At 44.0% G+C, this 16846-nt stretch overlaps 1 protein-coding gene across 5 annotated transcripts in view; it reads right to left on the bottom strand.

The window, feature by feature from the left end:
• Positions 1-16846, bottom strand: part of lrrk1 (leucine-rich repeat kinase 1) — a 209902-nt gene that overhangs the window by 45311 nt on the left and 147745 nt on the right. For 4 of the 5 annotated variants that reach the window (XM_072278373.1, XM_072278375.1, XM_072278374.1 and 1 more), the window contains 5 exons: positions 11364-11640; positions 9234-9405; positions 7687-7856; positions 7423-7562; positions 4897-5146 (listed from right to left, as the gene is read on the bottom strand). In XM_072278373.1, coding sequence (XP_072134474.1) covers positions 4897-5146; positions 7423-7562; positions 7687-7856; positions 9234-9405; positions 11364-11640 — 1009 coding nt within the window. The remainder of the gene's footprint in view (positions 1-4896; positions 5147-7422; positions 7563-7686; positions 7857-9233; positions 9406-11363; positions 11641-16846) is intronic. The other variant, XM_072278376.1, reaches the window with a different exon arrangement.

Here is a 16846-nt window from a genome sequence, read left to right as displayed (position 1 = left end):
TCTACAATCCCCTAGCTGTCCCTGTGTCTGTCCCCTGCATGTGGTTCTACAATCCCCTAGCTGTCCCTGTGTCTGTCCCCTGCATGTGGTTCTACAATCCCCTAGCTGTCCCTGTGTCTGTCCCCTGCATGTGGTTCTACAATCCCCTAACTGTCCCTGTGTCTGTCCCCTGCATGTGGTTCTACAATCCCCTAACTGTCCCTGTGTCTGTCTCTTGTATGTGGTTCTACAATCCCCTAGCTGTCCCTGTGTCTGTCCCCTGCATGTGGTTCTACAATCCCCTAGCTGTCCCTGTGTCTGTCCCCTGCATGTGGTTCTACAATCCCCTAGCTGTCCCTGTGTCTGTCTCTTGTATGTGGTTCTACAATCCCCTAGCTGTCCCTGTGTCTGTCCCCTGTATGTGGTTCTACAATCCCCTAGCTGTCCCTGTGTCTGTCCCCTGCATGTGGTTCTACAATCCCCTAGCTGTCCCTGTGTCTGTCCCCTGCATGTGGTTCTACAATCCCCTAACTGTCCCTGTGTCTGTCCCCTGCATGTGGTTCTACAATCCCCTAACTGTCCCTGTGTCTGTCCCCTGCATGTGGTTCTACAATCCCCTAGCTGTCCCTGTGTCTGTCCCCTGCATGTGGTTCTACAATCCCCTAACTGTCCCTGTGTCTGACCCCTGCATGTGGTTCTACAATCCCCTAGCTGTCCCTGCGTCTGTCCCCTGCATGTGGTTCTACAATCCCCTAGCTGTCCCTGTGTCTGTCCCCTGCATGTGGTTCTACAATCCCCTAGCTGTCCCTGTGTCTGTCCCCTGCATGTGGTTCTACAATCCCCTAGCTGTCCCTGTGTCTGTCCCCTGCATGTGGTTCTACAATCCCCTAGCTGTCCCTGTGTCTGTCCCCTGCATGTGGTTCTACAATCCCCTAGCTGTCCCTGTGTCTGTCCCCTGCATGTGGTTCTACAATCCCCTAGCTGTCCCTGTGTCTGTCCCCTGCATGTGGTTCTACAATCCCCTAGTTGTCCCTGTGTCTGTCTCCTGCATGTGGTTCTACAATCCCCTAACTGTCCCTGTGTCTGTCCCCTGCATGTGGTTCTACAATCCCCTAACTGTCCCTGTGTCTGTCCCCTGCATGTGGTTCTACAATCCCCTAGCTGTCCCTGTGTCTGTCCCCTGCATGTGGTTCTACAATCCCCTAGCTGTCCCTGTGTCTGTCCCCTGCATGTGGTTCTACAATCCCCTAGCTGTCCGTGTCTGTCCCCTGCATGTGGTTCTACAATCCCCTAACTGTCCCTGTGTCTGTCCCCTGCATGTGGTTCTACAATCCCCTAACTGTCCCTGTGTCTGTCTCCTGTATGTGGTTCTACAATCCCCTAGCTGTCCCTGTGTCTGTCCCCTGCATGTGGTTCTACAATCCCCTATCTGTCCCTGTGTCTGTCCCCTGCATGTGGTTCTACAATCCCCTAACTGTCCCTGTGTCTGTCCCCTGCATGTGGTTCTACAATCCCCTAACTGTCCCTGTGTCTGTCCCCTGCATGTGGTTCTACAATCCCCTAACTGTCCCTGTGTCTGTCCCCTGTATGTGGTTCTACAATCCCCTAGCTGTCCCTGTGTCTGTCCCCTGCATGTGGTTCTACACCTAACTGTCCCTGTGTCTGACCCCTGCATGTGGTTCTACAATCCCCTAGCTGTCCCTGTGTCTGTCCCCTGCATGTGGTTCTACAATCCCCTAGCTGTCTCTGTGTCTGTCCCCTGCATGTGGTTCTACAATCCCCTAACTGTCCCTGTGTCTGTCCCCTGCATGTGGTTCTACAATCCCCTAACTGTCCCTGTGTCTGTCCCCTGCATGTGGTTCTACAATCCCCTAGCTGTCCCTGTGTCTGTCCCCTGCATGTGGTTCTACAATCCCCTAGCTGTCCCTGTGTCTGTCCCCTGCATGTGGTTCTACAATCCCCTAGCTGTCCCTGTGTCTGTCCCCTGCATGTGGTTCTACACCTAACTGTCCCTGTGTCTGTCTCTTGTATGTGGTTCTCCAATCCCCTAACTGTCCCTGTGTCTGTCCCCTGCATGTGGTTCTACAATCCCCTAACTGTCCCTGTGTCTGTCCCCTGCATGTGGTTCTACAATCCCCTAGCTGTCCCTGTGTCTGTCCCCTGCATGTGGTTCTACAATCCCCTAGCTGTCCCTGTGTCTGTCCCCTGCATGTGGTTCTACAATCCCCTAGCTGTCCCTGTGTCTGTCCCCTGCATGTGGTTCTACAATCCCCTAACTGTCCCTGTGTCTGTCCCCTGCATGTGGTTCTACAATCCCCTAGCTGTCCCTGTGTCTGTCCCCTGCATGTGGTTCTACAATCCCCTAACTGTCCCTGTGTCTGTCCCCTGCATGTGGTTCTACAATCCCCTAGCTGTCCCTGTGTCTGTCCCCTGCATGTGGTTCTACAATCCCCTAGCTGTCCCTGTGTCTGTCCCCTGCATGTGGTTCTACAATCCCCTAGCTGTCCCTGTGTCTGTCCCCTGCATGTGGTTCTACAATCCCCTAGCTGTCCCTGTGTCTGTCCCCTGCATGTGGTTCTACACCTAACTGTCCCTGTGTCTGTCTCTTGTATGTGGTTCTCCAATCCCCTAACTGTCCCTGTGTCTGTCCCCTGCATGTGGTTCTACAATCCCCTAACTGTCCCTGTGTCTGTCCCCTGCATGTGGTTCTGCAATCCCCTAGCTGTCCCTGTGTCTGTCCCCTGCATGTGGTTCTACAATCCCCTAGCTGTCCCTGTGTCTGTCCCCTGCATGTGGTTCTACAATCCCCTAACTGTCCCTGTGTCTGTCCCCTGCATGTGGTTCTACAATCCCCTAGCTGTCCCTGTGTCTGTCCCCTGTATGTGGTTCTACAATCCCCTAGCTGTCCCTGTGTCTGTCCCCTGCATGTGGTTCTACAATCCCCTAGCTGTCCCTGTGTCTGTCCCCTGCATGTGGTTCTACACCTAACTGTCCCTGTGTCTGTCTCTTGTATGTGGTTCTCCAATCCCCTAACTGTCCCTGTGTCTGTCTCCTGTATGTGGTTCTACACCTTCTAACTGTCCCTGTGTCTGTCTAAATGCCTCTTCAATGTTGCTACTGTATCTGATTCCATTTCCTGACCTGGTGGTGCATTCCAGGTCTTTGCCACACACTGTGTTAAAAAAAAGTGCAACGTAGATCTCTTTTAAATTTCCTTCTCTCATCTTAAACCTACACGCTGTCGTATTTATCATTTCCATCCTGGGAAAAGACTATCTACCCTGTCTGTCCCTCGCATCATTTGATAAACTTTGATCAGGTCTCCCCTCAGACTCGACTGCTCCAGAGGAAACAATCTTAGCTTGTCCAGCCTCTCCTTCTAGCCGACCCTCTCTCATCCTTGTGAAAATCTTCTGCACCCTTTCCGAAGCCTCTACACACTTCCTGTAGCATGGTGACCAGTGGTGACAATGATGCTCCAAACACGGGATGACTACATTTTTATACAACTGCAATATGACTTGCCAACCTTCATACTCAACACCTTGAACTAACGAAGGCAACTGTGTGGCGTGCCTGCTTTACCACCCGCTCGCCTTCTGCTGCCACTTCCAGGGAGCAATGGACTTGCGCCCAAGATCCTGCCGTACCTCTTACACCTAATGGTTCAGCCATTTACTGCATATTTTCCTGTTAAATTTGACCTTCCACGGTGTAAATCCTCACACTTTTCTGTATTAAACTTCATATGCCACTTCTCTGCCCGGACTTACAACTGATCTACATCTTGCTGAGTCCTTGGACAACTTTGCTCACTCTCCACAACTCCACCAACTTACATTTTCATCCAAATGATTTACGTATATTGTATAACGTCCAATTTAATGAATTTCAGTTCTGCTAACTTTCATGTGCAACCTTGTCAAACACCTTCTGATAATGACGAGCCACCTTGCATTCTTTGACATTCTCGGTTCAGTGATGAGTGCTGGGTTTATCCCGACCCCATGGAAGTGCCTCACACTCCAGCCATGACCAGGTACAGTGTGCTCAATAAATACCCCAGTCTTGCTCACTGCCTCTATATCAACACATCACCATTCTGTCCTGTTCTGTTCAATTCCTCGTCTTTCTAACCTTGAATCACTCACATGCCATCATAGTTTTCTGTCTTCCCCACCAATGATATCTGCCAGTCTTTAAACTAAATGGTGTAGGGGTGAGGGGAGATTTAAAGTCTCAGGAAGTTACCACACAGCGTTTATACTGCAATTCCAACTGAATTGTATAGAATCAGCATGAACGGAAACACATCTGTCAAGGTTTTGAGAGTTCACTAAGGTTGTAACAAGCAGAATCGATTCAGGGAACCAGTGGACGTGGTGTACTAGGATTTCTAGAAGCTGGCACACAAGAGATAATTAAACATGATTACATAAAACATAGGGATTGGGTATAATATAATGAGGATTAGCTTACAGATAGAAAACAGAAGAATAAACAAGTTATTTTTGGGTTCAGAGGTCGTGACAAGTGCGTTGGGAGCTGTGACAAGTGAGGTTTGATGTAACAATTCAAGATCTTCGTAGTCTCTGTCACTTGTATCACCAGTGTAACGCATTTGCTGTTGATCTAGAGCTAGATGGTGGTGTGAGTAGTGAGGAGAATGCAGACCCGAGGGGAACGTGGGCCATGATGGGAACGCCATTTGTGAGGGGAACGCGGGCCGTGAGGGGAATGTGACCGTGAGGGGAACATGGATCATGAGGGGAATGCAGGCCTGAGGGGAACGTGGGCTGTGAGGGGAACACGGGCCATGAGGGGAATGTGGGCTGTGAGGGGAATGTTCTCTTCTCTTCTCTTCAATCTGCACTTTCTTTTCTTCTCTAACTCCTCATTCCAACTCCTTGTCCTTACCGGGCTGGGAAATCTGTCATAAAGATCTCAGGAACCAACTCGTCCAGAGGCACTGGGGCCATCGGGTGATTTGGGCACTCAATGTCCATGTGTTCGATGGCAGTGAGCAGGCAGTCCTCCATGCTGAAGTAGTGTAGTCCTTGTCCCTGGAAGTGGGTTTGTGCTTCCCTGGTGGTTGTGGGACTGCAGTGAGGGCAGGGGACGTACTGCTCAACCAGGGGAGCCCCATCCGTCTCAGTAGCAGTAAGAGCTGCAGATCACACAAGGGGTTAAACTTAGAATCATGGTAATTACAGAGTTTCGCATTCAGAAAGGGACAAAACAAAAATAGAAAGACTCAAAGCTGCAAGGAGCCACAATAAGCTTCGGGATTTCAATTAGAGGCAATTGAAAAAAAATGTAGGTTTAAATATTTATGTCTCTCTCACATTCGCTAAAGAAACTTCTAGACTCTGCAAAAGAACAGGGTGGCTGGACTGGTTAGGTTCCTCCTACAGGGAGCTGGTCTGGAGCCAGTAGAGTCAGGAGCTTTCCCTTCAGGGTGAGACTGACACTGGCAAGGACAGTGTTTAAGTCTCTAATGGTATTTGAGAAGGTGTTTTTTTATCCTTTTGCTAAGTTTCCTCTTATTTACACACACCTCAATGATGCCTCCTCTCACACCCTCCACTTTTCCAGTGTAGCCCAGATGACCTAATCTTGCCTCACTGCTAAAATGTTGCAGCACTATCACCAACCTCATGGAACTCCTCTGTACCTTCTGCAGATAAATCACATCTCTCCTACGATGGGGTGACCAGAACTGCGGGCAGCACTCTGTGTACAGCATATCATTCTTACATTATATGGCCCTTGTATCCTATGCATTGGGTAATAAAGTATTCTCTGTACACTGTTAGCTATCAAATTGACCAAGAACTGTGCATATAGTGTCCAAGATTTCTCTTTTCCTCCACAGAGCTCATCCTCCTCCCATTTACTGCCCATATTATTTTCTTTATTTACCATAATCTTTAATCACATTATCTACACCTCTGCTTTAAATTCCACTTCCAATTTTTCTCTCCAACTCACCAGACCATTCAGATCTTCCAACAGCCCAAAGGTTCCCTCTCAGTCAAGCACAGGGACAATTTTTGTATTATCTGCATAATAATTTAACATGCTCCATAAATTATCGATAAGATTTCATTTTAGATGTTTCGCTGATACAACGGAATAGTCTACTTGGCCTATCAGTCTATGTGGTTGTCAGCAATCCAATTCCCACTCACCTTCTGTAATCCATTCTCTCTCACATCCTGATCATCTCCCCCTCCACTGATTCTTGTACCACTGCCTACACTGGTGGTAATTTACAACAGCCAATTCGCTTTCCAACCAAGCAGCTTTGGGAGGAAACCCATACAGTCATATACAGATAACACCAGAGGTCAGGATCGAACTTGGGTCACTGGATCTGCGAGGCAACAGCACCTCCACACACTACACAAGGCACCAACTGGTAACCCTTCAACAGTCACAAAGCACACAATAATCATTTCCCTTTGTTTCTTGTCGCTGAGTCAGCTATGGACTCAATTTGTCGCTCTCGTCATTACTGACCAGCCTACTGTGTCCAAGCTCTGCTAAAAATCAATGTAAGGTGTGATAATGATAGAATCCAGGAAAGCTGCCGCAAAGCAGGGGGCCATATTTGGCCTTTAGAGCCTGAGCGGGCTCTTTCACAGGGAAGTTGTGCTTATCCCTACAACTCCAATCTTCATCCATAAGTCTTACGTTTCTAATGGTTGAGTAGTTCTGCAAATCCCTTTCCACACCATTAAAGGAACCAGCAATGGTCACATTTCAAAAAGACAATTCCAGATCTCTGCAACCGAGAGAACATTTTTCTACAGGACATGAGTGGAAAGGAGAACAACATGATAGTTACTCCAGATCTCGTGCAGCATAAAAAAACAATAAGCATATGAATACAATTAATAAACAAAAACAAAAAACCTCTTCTAGTTGTTCAGCCAATTTTGAATTCAGGGCATGTAATTACTGAACAATTTGCTGGAAGATTAATTTTCTGCATCCACTCCATTAAAGCCTTGCATAAATGCAAAAACATCAATTAGATCCACTCCTAGCCATCATTCCTAAAATTTCTACAAAAATTTTCTTATAAGAGATGAAGTAGCTTCTTCCTGTGACATCCTGGTGAATGTCCTCTGTAACCTTTCTAAAACTTGACATCCTCACAGATACGTTCACATATCCTGGCTGAGCCCCAAACAGTCATTGATACAATTCTAATGACCAAATACCGTGGACCAAGAAATAACCATGGATGCCTGGGAAAATGAAAATATACCATAGACCCTATGATGGCTTTGGTTTAATGTCTCACCCATCCCTCTCTCGTGCCGAAATGAAGCATGGGCCAAGACTTGAGTGCAGAGTCACTGATCTCACAGACTTTCGGATTCGTGAGCTTGAGAACATCACAGGGAGCCGCTATGTCAAAGCCAAGGATCTTACCTGGAAACCACTGATCGATCAGAGAATTGACGTGATCAGTGATGAACGCAACCGCTGAGAAATCCCGTGTTTCCGACTGGCACCTGATTTTTATTCCTGCACTTTTTTTCCTTTTCCAGTTCACCTCCGACGACTCCACACTGCAAGAAGGAAGAGAGGTACTCGGGTTTGAGCCAAGTTGGGCATAGTCAGGTTCTCAAAAATCCCAGGCTTCGTGACCCGACAGACATTTAAATAGCCTACAATGACCATGAAGATGATTACCTTAGACTCCCACCTTCGTAGTTCAATTGCAAACCTTCTTGCCAGTAAATAGTTTGGTTTCTTCTTACTCGGAAAGTGCTGCAGCGATTGCGACGCTGGGACGCCGTGAAACTGTAAACGGAAGCCCGTTTGCCTCGGCCTCGCCTTGGGTTCCTTTCATTCTCAATGAGCTGGTCAAGAGAGCAGACGGAAGGGCCATGGTTAAAGGCAGGACCTGTTTGCCACACACAGCAACTGTGCGGAGAGATACAGAGGAAATGGCCTCCACACTAAGTTGTGGAGGTGTGGTGGTCAGTGTTCGGTGGAGGGGTAAGTGAAACATGTGATTATTAACCCCAGCACCGTGCATGCACACACACTCACTTACTTCAGCTTGCCTTTAAATTACATTGGGCAACAAAGACTTTGCTTCCTTAATACCTTTGGGTTTATCTTATGAATTTTGAAGTGCTGATCATGAAAATTGCCATGAAGTTTCCCAATCACGCACCATTTTTTGAAAAACACCTATATTTGTAATTTCAATTCATAATTCAAGACAATGTAAGCTGATCAGTTTTCTATCTTGTCCAGGCCTGCCTGGGCATGCTTAGGCAGGGCAGATGCTGCACAGCAGAATGGGCTTTAGGAAGGCTTTAAATATCTGTGAAGGATTTTGATACTTCCCAGAATAACTGATGCCAAGATTAAGGAAGGTATTTTTGTTGGTCCACAAATCAAACAGGCCATCAATGACGGGCAATTGTAGTGGGTCCGGAGAAAATCGCATGGAAGGAATTTAAGAATGTTGTTGAAAATTTTCTTGGCAACAACAGAGCACCAAACTAAGTGCAGATGATCGACAACATGCTTCAAGCATACAAAACCATGAGGTGCATCATGTCACTAAAGATTCATTTTCTGCATTCCCATTTAGACTTCTTCCCTGCAAATCTGGGCACTGTCAGTGACGAGCATGGTGAAAAGTTTGCGGTCGGGGGGGAAGTGGTATCAGGGCAATTGGAATCCATCAATGCTGGCTGATTATTGTTGGAAACTTAAGCAAGAAGCCTCAGACACTGAGTACAAATGAAAATTATCAACACAACACTTTAACTTAGTTGAACTTTTGCAAAGTGTCAGCACTGTTATGCAATTAAATGCATTATAATTCAATAAAAGTTAATTTCTTGTTCCTTCAAGTTCCTACGTGATACAAGTAGTCTGAAATTATATTTGTGCTCAGCTTCAAGCGGTCTATCATAAACAAAAAAAACTCAGTGGAAGCAACACTTTCAAAACTATTTGTTGCCTAGTGTTATTGCTGACTTTGCTGGAATCCTCTGCAATTTCACATAAACAGAGGTTAATTCAGTCAATGTACTAAGCGAAGGTGCTGAAAAACTGCAATCAGTCTTTGAACTGTCACTGTTGAGTGCCTTTTGATTGACCTGCAGAATCTATTTATTTATTTATTGTATACAGTGCAGAAGGGGAGGGAGAGAAGATGCAGGAATGGATGGGGGAGGGAGTAGGAGGGGAGGAGAGTGGGGGAGGAGGTGTCATACTTGTGCATCCATTTCAGAAAGGCTGATCAAGATACGGGCAATGAACCGCTGCCAGAAGCCAATGGGCACGAAGCTCATCTTGAAGAGTCTCTCAACGGTGTTGGTTCCCTTCCTTGGCAGGTTACTGATGTCGATTCCCGGTTTGGATGGCAACAGGTGTGGGAGGAGGTAACTGGGAAGGAAGGCACATTGCATGTATCAGCCTGGGACACACTCACTGTATTCCTATAGAAATGACTGCTTCAAACCCCATCTCAGTGTGTAATAACCTCTGTCTACCTCTGCCTTAAAATATCGTCTCTGCTTCTACTGCCCTCTGAGTAAGAGTTTTCCCAAAGTCTCATTACTTCTGAGAGAAAAATCACTCCATCTTTCTCTGAAATTGGTGACACCTTGTTCTCCACTATCCTCCCAAAGGAAATATCCGCCGCCTTCCTCATAACCTTCATAAGTGAACTCAGCCGTTACAGAGTAGAGCTTGCCTGAACAAGGATGGTGAATCTTCAGACAGCACATCCCCAAATTGACAACAACTTTGTAAAAGGTTCTCTTGCACCCCACTGTAATCTTAAGCATAGATTATCATTGATTAATGAAATAATAACAATAATTATGAACTTTTTTTTTAAGGAGAAAGAATGAGCCTTGTGGCCCATCATAGCCGGTGCTTATGCCGGTTTCCGTGGCGTGAATCAATTGAGAGTACGAGACTCTCCCCCCCCCCCCCCCCCACCGGATAGGACGCCAGTCTATCGCGAGGTTAACCCCCAGCATTTTTTGCCAGTACCCATTCTCAGCTGGGTAGACTGGAGAATTGAGTGGTTACGTGCCTTGCCCAAGGACACACACACTGCCTCGGCTGAGGCTCAAACCCATGCTAGTCCAATACCCTAACGACTTGGCCACGCGCCATTAATGAAGGTGTAACGGAGACAGATTTAAACAAATGAAGCATTTTAGAAAACGTTCAAAAATTATTAAAGTATCAAAAATTTCCTGCTTCATATGGCAGTAAAGATAATCATTATGCATCTTTTTATGGGTGGGGGTTATGGAATCAGGCTGGCTGCACTGTATGCTGCGTGCCAACAAAATGCTTGTGGCTCGGGCACGTGTGCCATTAGTTTGCCACCTCTGTCCCTGAACATTCTTTCTTAATTAACTAAGAAACCAATGTACTCTTTCAGACGTGTTTTCACAAATTCCCTTTTATAACTGAAGCAGGGGCTCCCTCCCTTTGTATGTAATTCCTTTGGCAATAATTGATTACATTCTGTTTGCTTTCCCCAATTAACTTCTTAACTGCATACTGCATTTGCAAATCCTGCAGCTGGGTCCCTCTGCATCTCAGATCACTGCAGTATCTTAACACTAAGACTAAATTCTTCTTTTATTCTAAATTTTTCCTGCCAATATAAATAATTTCATATTTCCAATAATGCTTCGTTTGCCAGATTTCTCCCCACTTGTTTAACCTATCTATACCTCTTTGATTTCTCCTAATGTCTTCTTCACAGCTGATTTTCCCAGCTACCATTTTTGTCATTTGCAAATTTTGCAACCATATCTATATAACAATATGCCTTCACTGAAATCCTGCATTCCAATTGTAAAGAACTGAGGCCCCAGCATCAGCACATCACCCATTACATCTTGGCAACCAGATAAAGACTGATCTATGCCTCCTCTGTTCGCCAGCCAATTATCTGTCCATTCCAATATGTCACCATTTACTTTCCACAATAACCTTTAATGCAGCACATCATCAAATGTCTTTTGCAAATCTTAGTTCATTCATCCACTAATGATCAAAACATAATGCATTAATTGGCATTTCCATTAATCAAGTATTAATATAGAAAAACACTTCATAACCTTAAAGACAATTATTTCCCACATATTGGTTTCTCATAGTGCAAATGAAAAATGATAAAGTGAGAACTTGGCATTTCATGTTGCAACTTAAATGAATATTTGAAAATGAAGAAAAATATATTCAAAAGCACTGGTGATTCGGTAAGCTAGAAATCCAGCCCAAACTATGATCAATTTGCGGCTAATTTATTTATACCAATGTTACCGGCGACAAACTTATTTTTAATTGTCTGCGCAATGATGAGAACGATCTACCTGTTGTTGGCAATTGGAAGTGCAATCTCAAATTTCGCTAAGAACTGGAAATACTGCTCCTCGGTCTGCTTTGTGAAGCCAGTTCCGTCAAGTAGTTTCCTTAGTTCCGACACCTGTATCACTCCGTTTGTGGCAAAAGAGCGGGATGCTTTGACGTTAATAATTCTCTCCAAGCACTCTGATAACCACACCGGATGCAGGAAATATAGATTGCGAAGCCCATGGCTAGTGTCTGGAAAATGAAGCAGTGCTCCTGTCTCAATAAGGAAGCCAAGAGCTGCCAAGCAAACAGAGACATATATGAGAATAATCTTAGTTTGATAACTGATATTTTATCACCTTCTTCCATGCAATGCATGCTTTTTGTCAGAAGTCAATGGTTTAATTTGAGGACTTAATGACTTTTATTTTGTAGCTGTTCAAAAAGAATGAAGGAAATATTATATTTAAAATATTAAAGAACTTGAGGGAGGTGTAGAATTGAATACACATGGGTTTCTTACTTAGCAGAAGGCACAGTGGCACAGCCACACTGCACCAGAGGCCCTGCTCAATCCTGACCTCTGGTCCTGTCTGTGTGGAATTTGCATACTCTGTAACTGAGTGGGTACCCTGCGGATGCTCCGGTTTCCTCCCACATCCCAAAAATGTGCCAGTCGGTAGGTGAGCTGTCCCGGCGTGAAGGTGGGTGGTAGAATCTGAGGAGAATTGATAGAAACATGGGGATGATAGGGTTGGATTACAGGCCGGTAGATAAATTGTCCCAGCGTGAAAGTTGGTGGTAGAATCTGAGGAGAATTGATAGAAACGTGGGGATGATAGGGTTGGATTACAGGCCGGTAGATAAATTGTCCCAGCGTGAAAGTTGGTGGTAGAATCTGAGGGGAGTTGATAGAAACGTGGGGATGATAGGGTCGGATTACAGCAAAGGAAGGTGACTGATGGTCAGCCCGGCCTCCCTGCTATAAATCCCTATGACTCTTCAAACACAGCGATGAGCTTTATTTGTCGCATGTACAACTAAACTGTATGTTTTCTTACTCCAAGACGTTCAACTAATTAAACAGAAGACACTGGGAGTCCGAAATATGGATCAAACTTGGTTCTTTACTTTAAGTGAGGTACGTACATATCTCACGGTAGCCTGATGATGTATGCAACTCATATATTTTACATATAACCCGTAATAAATGATTTAAACAAATGATGTGCATAAGATTATGTAAATATTACTGAAATATTAAATACATAACGCTTCTCCCTGCTTACCTATAAACTCCAACTCAATAGGGAATGCATCTCAACCATATACATAGTATACTATATCAAGGGTCCCCAAACTTTTGCGCACCGCGGACCGGTTTAATATTGACAATATTCTTGTGGACCTCACATGCGTTCAAGTTCAACAGTGGGCGTGACAGGGAATGAGGAAAGGTGCAGCTGACTCATATCGGTTCATATCGCCAAATCATATCGTTTCCTCGCGGCCCGGTAGCACATGCTCGCGGCCTGGTAGTTGGGGACCACTGTACTATATAATACAACTACTATACACAGATACCCACAGCATAGTAAATTTTTAAATTGTCCAATTCAGACCTAAAGATTTAAGCACTTTGGAGAATTTCTTACTCTTGTAGGATAACATCTTTCCTGACAAGGTGTGGGGGGTCACTCTACTTCAGAGGTGAGACTTGTGTCTGTGAAACAATCTCAGGTTTGGGGGCCTCCTCTGTGGTGGTTGTAGGAGTTGAACCTGAGTCTGCAGGAAGTGATGCTGATAGCTCGGGATAACTTTCTTCTCCTTCCTTTCTCTTCTTTTTTTTGCATCTCGATCTTGGGAAGATCCATTTACTTCACTGGAGTATTCTCTTGTTCATTCTTCTATTGCTCCCTTCATGATCTGATCTCTCCTCTTGGTTTCCTCATCCAGAACATCACCTGACGAATTCTCTGTTTTTGTATCTCCATTGACTCCTTTCTTTTTGGCCTTCCATTCATCCAGCTGGGCTTGGGTCTTTGCATCCACTTTTACAAGCAGCTTTTTATCTCCCACATGAAGTTCATGCAATAACCTTAATGCACACAGAGTAGATTCTGGTTCTTTATACTCACAAAAGCCAAATGCTTGCAACTTTCCTGAAGCTCTTTGAACTCTCTTCCAGCTTAAAGCCAAGTCACGTTTCACAAGTATCTGCCAGATTAACACATCAGAAGCTTTCTCAGATATATTACTTGTAAAAATTTTTGAGTTGGACTACTGCTTTTGAAACTGCACCTTGACTTATTAGGTCTCTCTCTTCCCTGTACAGTCCATTTATTTTTGTCTGCCTGACATACTCCTGTATGTGTCCTACTTTGTTGCATTTTCTACAAGTTTCTCCTTTAAATCTGCATTGGTCTGGTGTACGTGAGCCCCTGCAACAATGGCAATACAATTTGTTCAGCTATGCAGGTTTCTGTTTAGATGGTACAATTTTCTTCACGCTCACTTTCATTTTGACTGCAACTCAATTACGTCTTTATCTGCTGTTTCTATTGATACAGCCAATTCAATTGGTCTTTTAAATGTAAACCATGCTTTAGTTAGGAGCCATTTTTGAATAATTTCTTGTAAGATTCCATAAACTAAACCATCTCTCAGTGCATTACTAAGCCCATTACAGAACTGACAATGTTCAGACAACTTCTTCAATTAAGCCACGTATATTGAAATGGACACCCCTTCATTTTGATTCCACCTATGAAATCTAAAGCATTCTGCAATCACCAATGGTTTTGGTTCAAATGTTTCTGTATTACTTCCACAGTAACAGCAAAGCTCCTTTCGGCTGGTTTGAATCAAGCAGTTAAACTTCGAAGCAAACTGTATGCCTTTAAAACCAGTGCACTCAGCAAGATTGGTACTTGTTTTTCATTGGCTATTTAACTTGCTTCAAAATATTGTTCAATTAGCTCAGCGTACATGAACCAGTTACCTGTTGAGCAATCAAATACACCTATCTTCCTGATGTAGCCAACACCCCAAACATTCTGCTCTTTTTTGTGATTATCACCCAGTACTCACTGTTAAAGAACATGTGAATTCTTACATTTTCTGCTTTTTTAAAATAAAAATTTGACTGTCTTTGCACTTGCTGCGCTGTTTTTTTACTCTCCATTTTTTGCTGCACTTTTTAAAAAACTCAAACATTTCTGCTGTGCTTCAATAGGTCAGAAGCCATCTCATTCATTTTAAAAACACTTTGTCATCGTTGTTATATTTTGTAACTCCAAAGCATTAAACTAAGTAAAGGGAAGACACTAGAATCTAAAACTTGAGTCTAACTTCATTCTTTACTTTAAGCAAGATGTGCATAATCACCTGGTAGCGTGATGATGTATGCAATTCATGTATTTTTAAATATAACCTGTAATGAATTATTTAAATTAGTGGTCACCAACCTTTTTAAGCCCAAGATCCCTTACCTCGACCTCAGTGAAAGGCAAGATCTACCTACTAAATTGTTCAGAGAAAAAACAGCTCAGATTGTACTTCCAATTTTAGGCCTTTTATTTGGGCGAATTGTATTTGAATTACACAAAATACCTTTGTCAAACTTTCAAATTAATTCAAACAAGAAAACACTGTAACTAGCATATCAAACAGGCCATAGCTGTCTTTCTTTAAGAATATTACAATACTTCACAACTTTAATTCTAAGTTTCATTATTTAATTTTATTTCAACACGAAAAATAAATGAATAAAAATTGACTGTTGCACTCAGTGTGATGACTGGGGCTGAATACTTTCTGCTAGTTCCCTGAAATTTGGCTCATAACTACAGACAGCCAGTGAGGTGTAGGGTTGCCAACTGTCCCGTATTCCCCCCGCTAAGGTAGAGCATTCCTATGAAACCTTTCGTGCCGAAATGCTTTACGCCAAAGAAGCAATCTATATGGAAAAAAATTTTGAGCGTTCCCAGACCCAAAAAAATAACCTACCAAATCATACCAAATAACACATAAAATCTAAGATAACACTAACATATAGTAAAAGCAGGAATGATATGATAAATACACAGCCTACATAAAGTAGAAATAATGAAAATTAAACCAAAACCGATTCGTGGGGTAAAAAAATGGGCATGTACGTGCATGCGCACGCAGGTGCCCGCGCAAGGCTTCATGGTCATTGTAGTCTTTTCGGGGTAAACACAAATGTCCTGGGATTTGACTGCTATTTTTGTCCGTTATTTGGGAGTGAGAAAGTTGGCAACCCTAGTGAGATGTCTGTCAGTAAGTCAGCTCCTGTACTTAGATTTAATAATTTTCATCTGTGAAAATGCAATTTCACATAGATAAGTTGACCCGAAGTAGGCACTGACTTTCAGTGCTATAAAACTAACGCACACACTGCGCATTGCTCGGCCCCATCAGTAGTAATTGCCACCAGTTTATGAATGGGGATGTCATTTTCACGGACGTATTTTTTAAACTCATTGTAAATATCCTCTCCTCTCGTTCTTTCCTTTAATTGCAAATGAGTGAGAAAGTCCTCATTTGTTGTAAAATCCTGGAAAGCCATTTTGACAAATACAACAAGCTGAGCTGTTTGCATTACATCCAGGGATTCATCGAACTGTAGTGAAAAGTATTCACGTCCTCTGATGGTGACTCTACCCTCCTTGTCACTGTTGCAGGGCCTAGCCGTATATTACGTATTGCAGTTGTGATGCCGTTTTTGTTTTTAAACTCATTAAAAACAGTCTCTGTGGTAATGACCATTGCTTCCTTGAATAAATCGCCATTTGTAAAAGGCTTCTTGTGTTTAGCAAAAGGTGACTTACACGAAATGATGCTTTAATAGCAGCCTTATTTTGAGCAGCATGTTTTGTGGAAAACGGTAGCTGGGCCTTCAACCCTGATTTCAGCTCAAATTTCCTGGCACGAATTGCACTCTTTGGGGGGTAGGTGTCTTTAAATTTCTGGTGGTTGGTGTTGCGGTGCCGCTCCAGATTCCCTCTTTTAGTCAGTGCTTGTGTTTGGTGGCACAACATACATACACATTTGTCTTTCACCAAGGTAAATAGAAATTCCTCTTCCCATTCTGGATGGAATTTGTATGTTTTCGCCTTCTTTCGTGGAGCTTCCGCTATGCTATCAGAATATCACGAGCAATTGCCGATTGCATCGTCTCTGATCTGAGCCAACATTTATGTGCCAGGCAGCACCTAATTAATTAGCTTGTTTATTTTGGCTTTTTTTCTTAAAGGTGTGCTGTGTGAATCCCGACTACTGCTGCACCACTGCATGCTTTGTGGCCTGGAGGTTGGGGACACTGTCGTATATTGATGTTTGCGACAGTCTGTACTCTTACCTAACCTGATTGGTCACTTTGATGCAGCACAGGCTACGCTGAAAACACGGTGTATGGCGGGGGAGCTTCACACATGTGTACTGGGCAGAAAGAACGGAACTAAACCCCTGCAACCCGGAA

The sequence above is a fragment of the Mobula birostris genome, chromosome 14 (assembly GCF_030028105.1).
Source record: "Mobula birostris isolate sMobBir1 chromosome 14, sMobBir1.hap1, whole genome shotgun sequence".
NCBI classification, from domain to species: Eukaryota; Metazoa; Chordata; class Chondrichthyes; order Myliobatiformes; family Myliobatidae; genus Mobula; species Mobula birostris.
The sequence above is the reverse complement of the archived record's forward strand: the minus strand, read 5'-3'. Positions and strand labels throughout refer to the sequence as shown.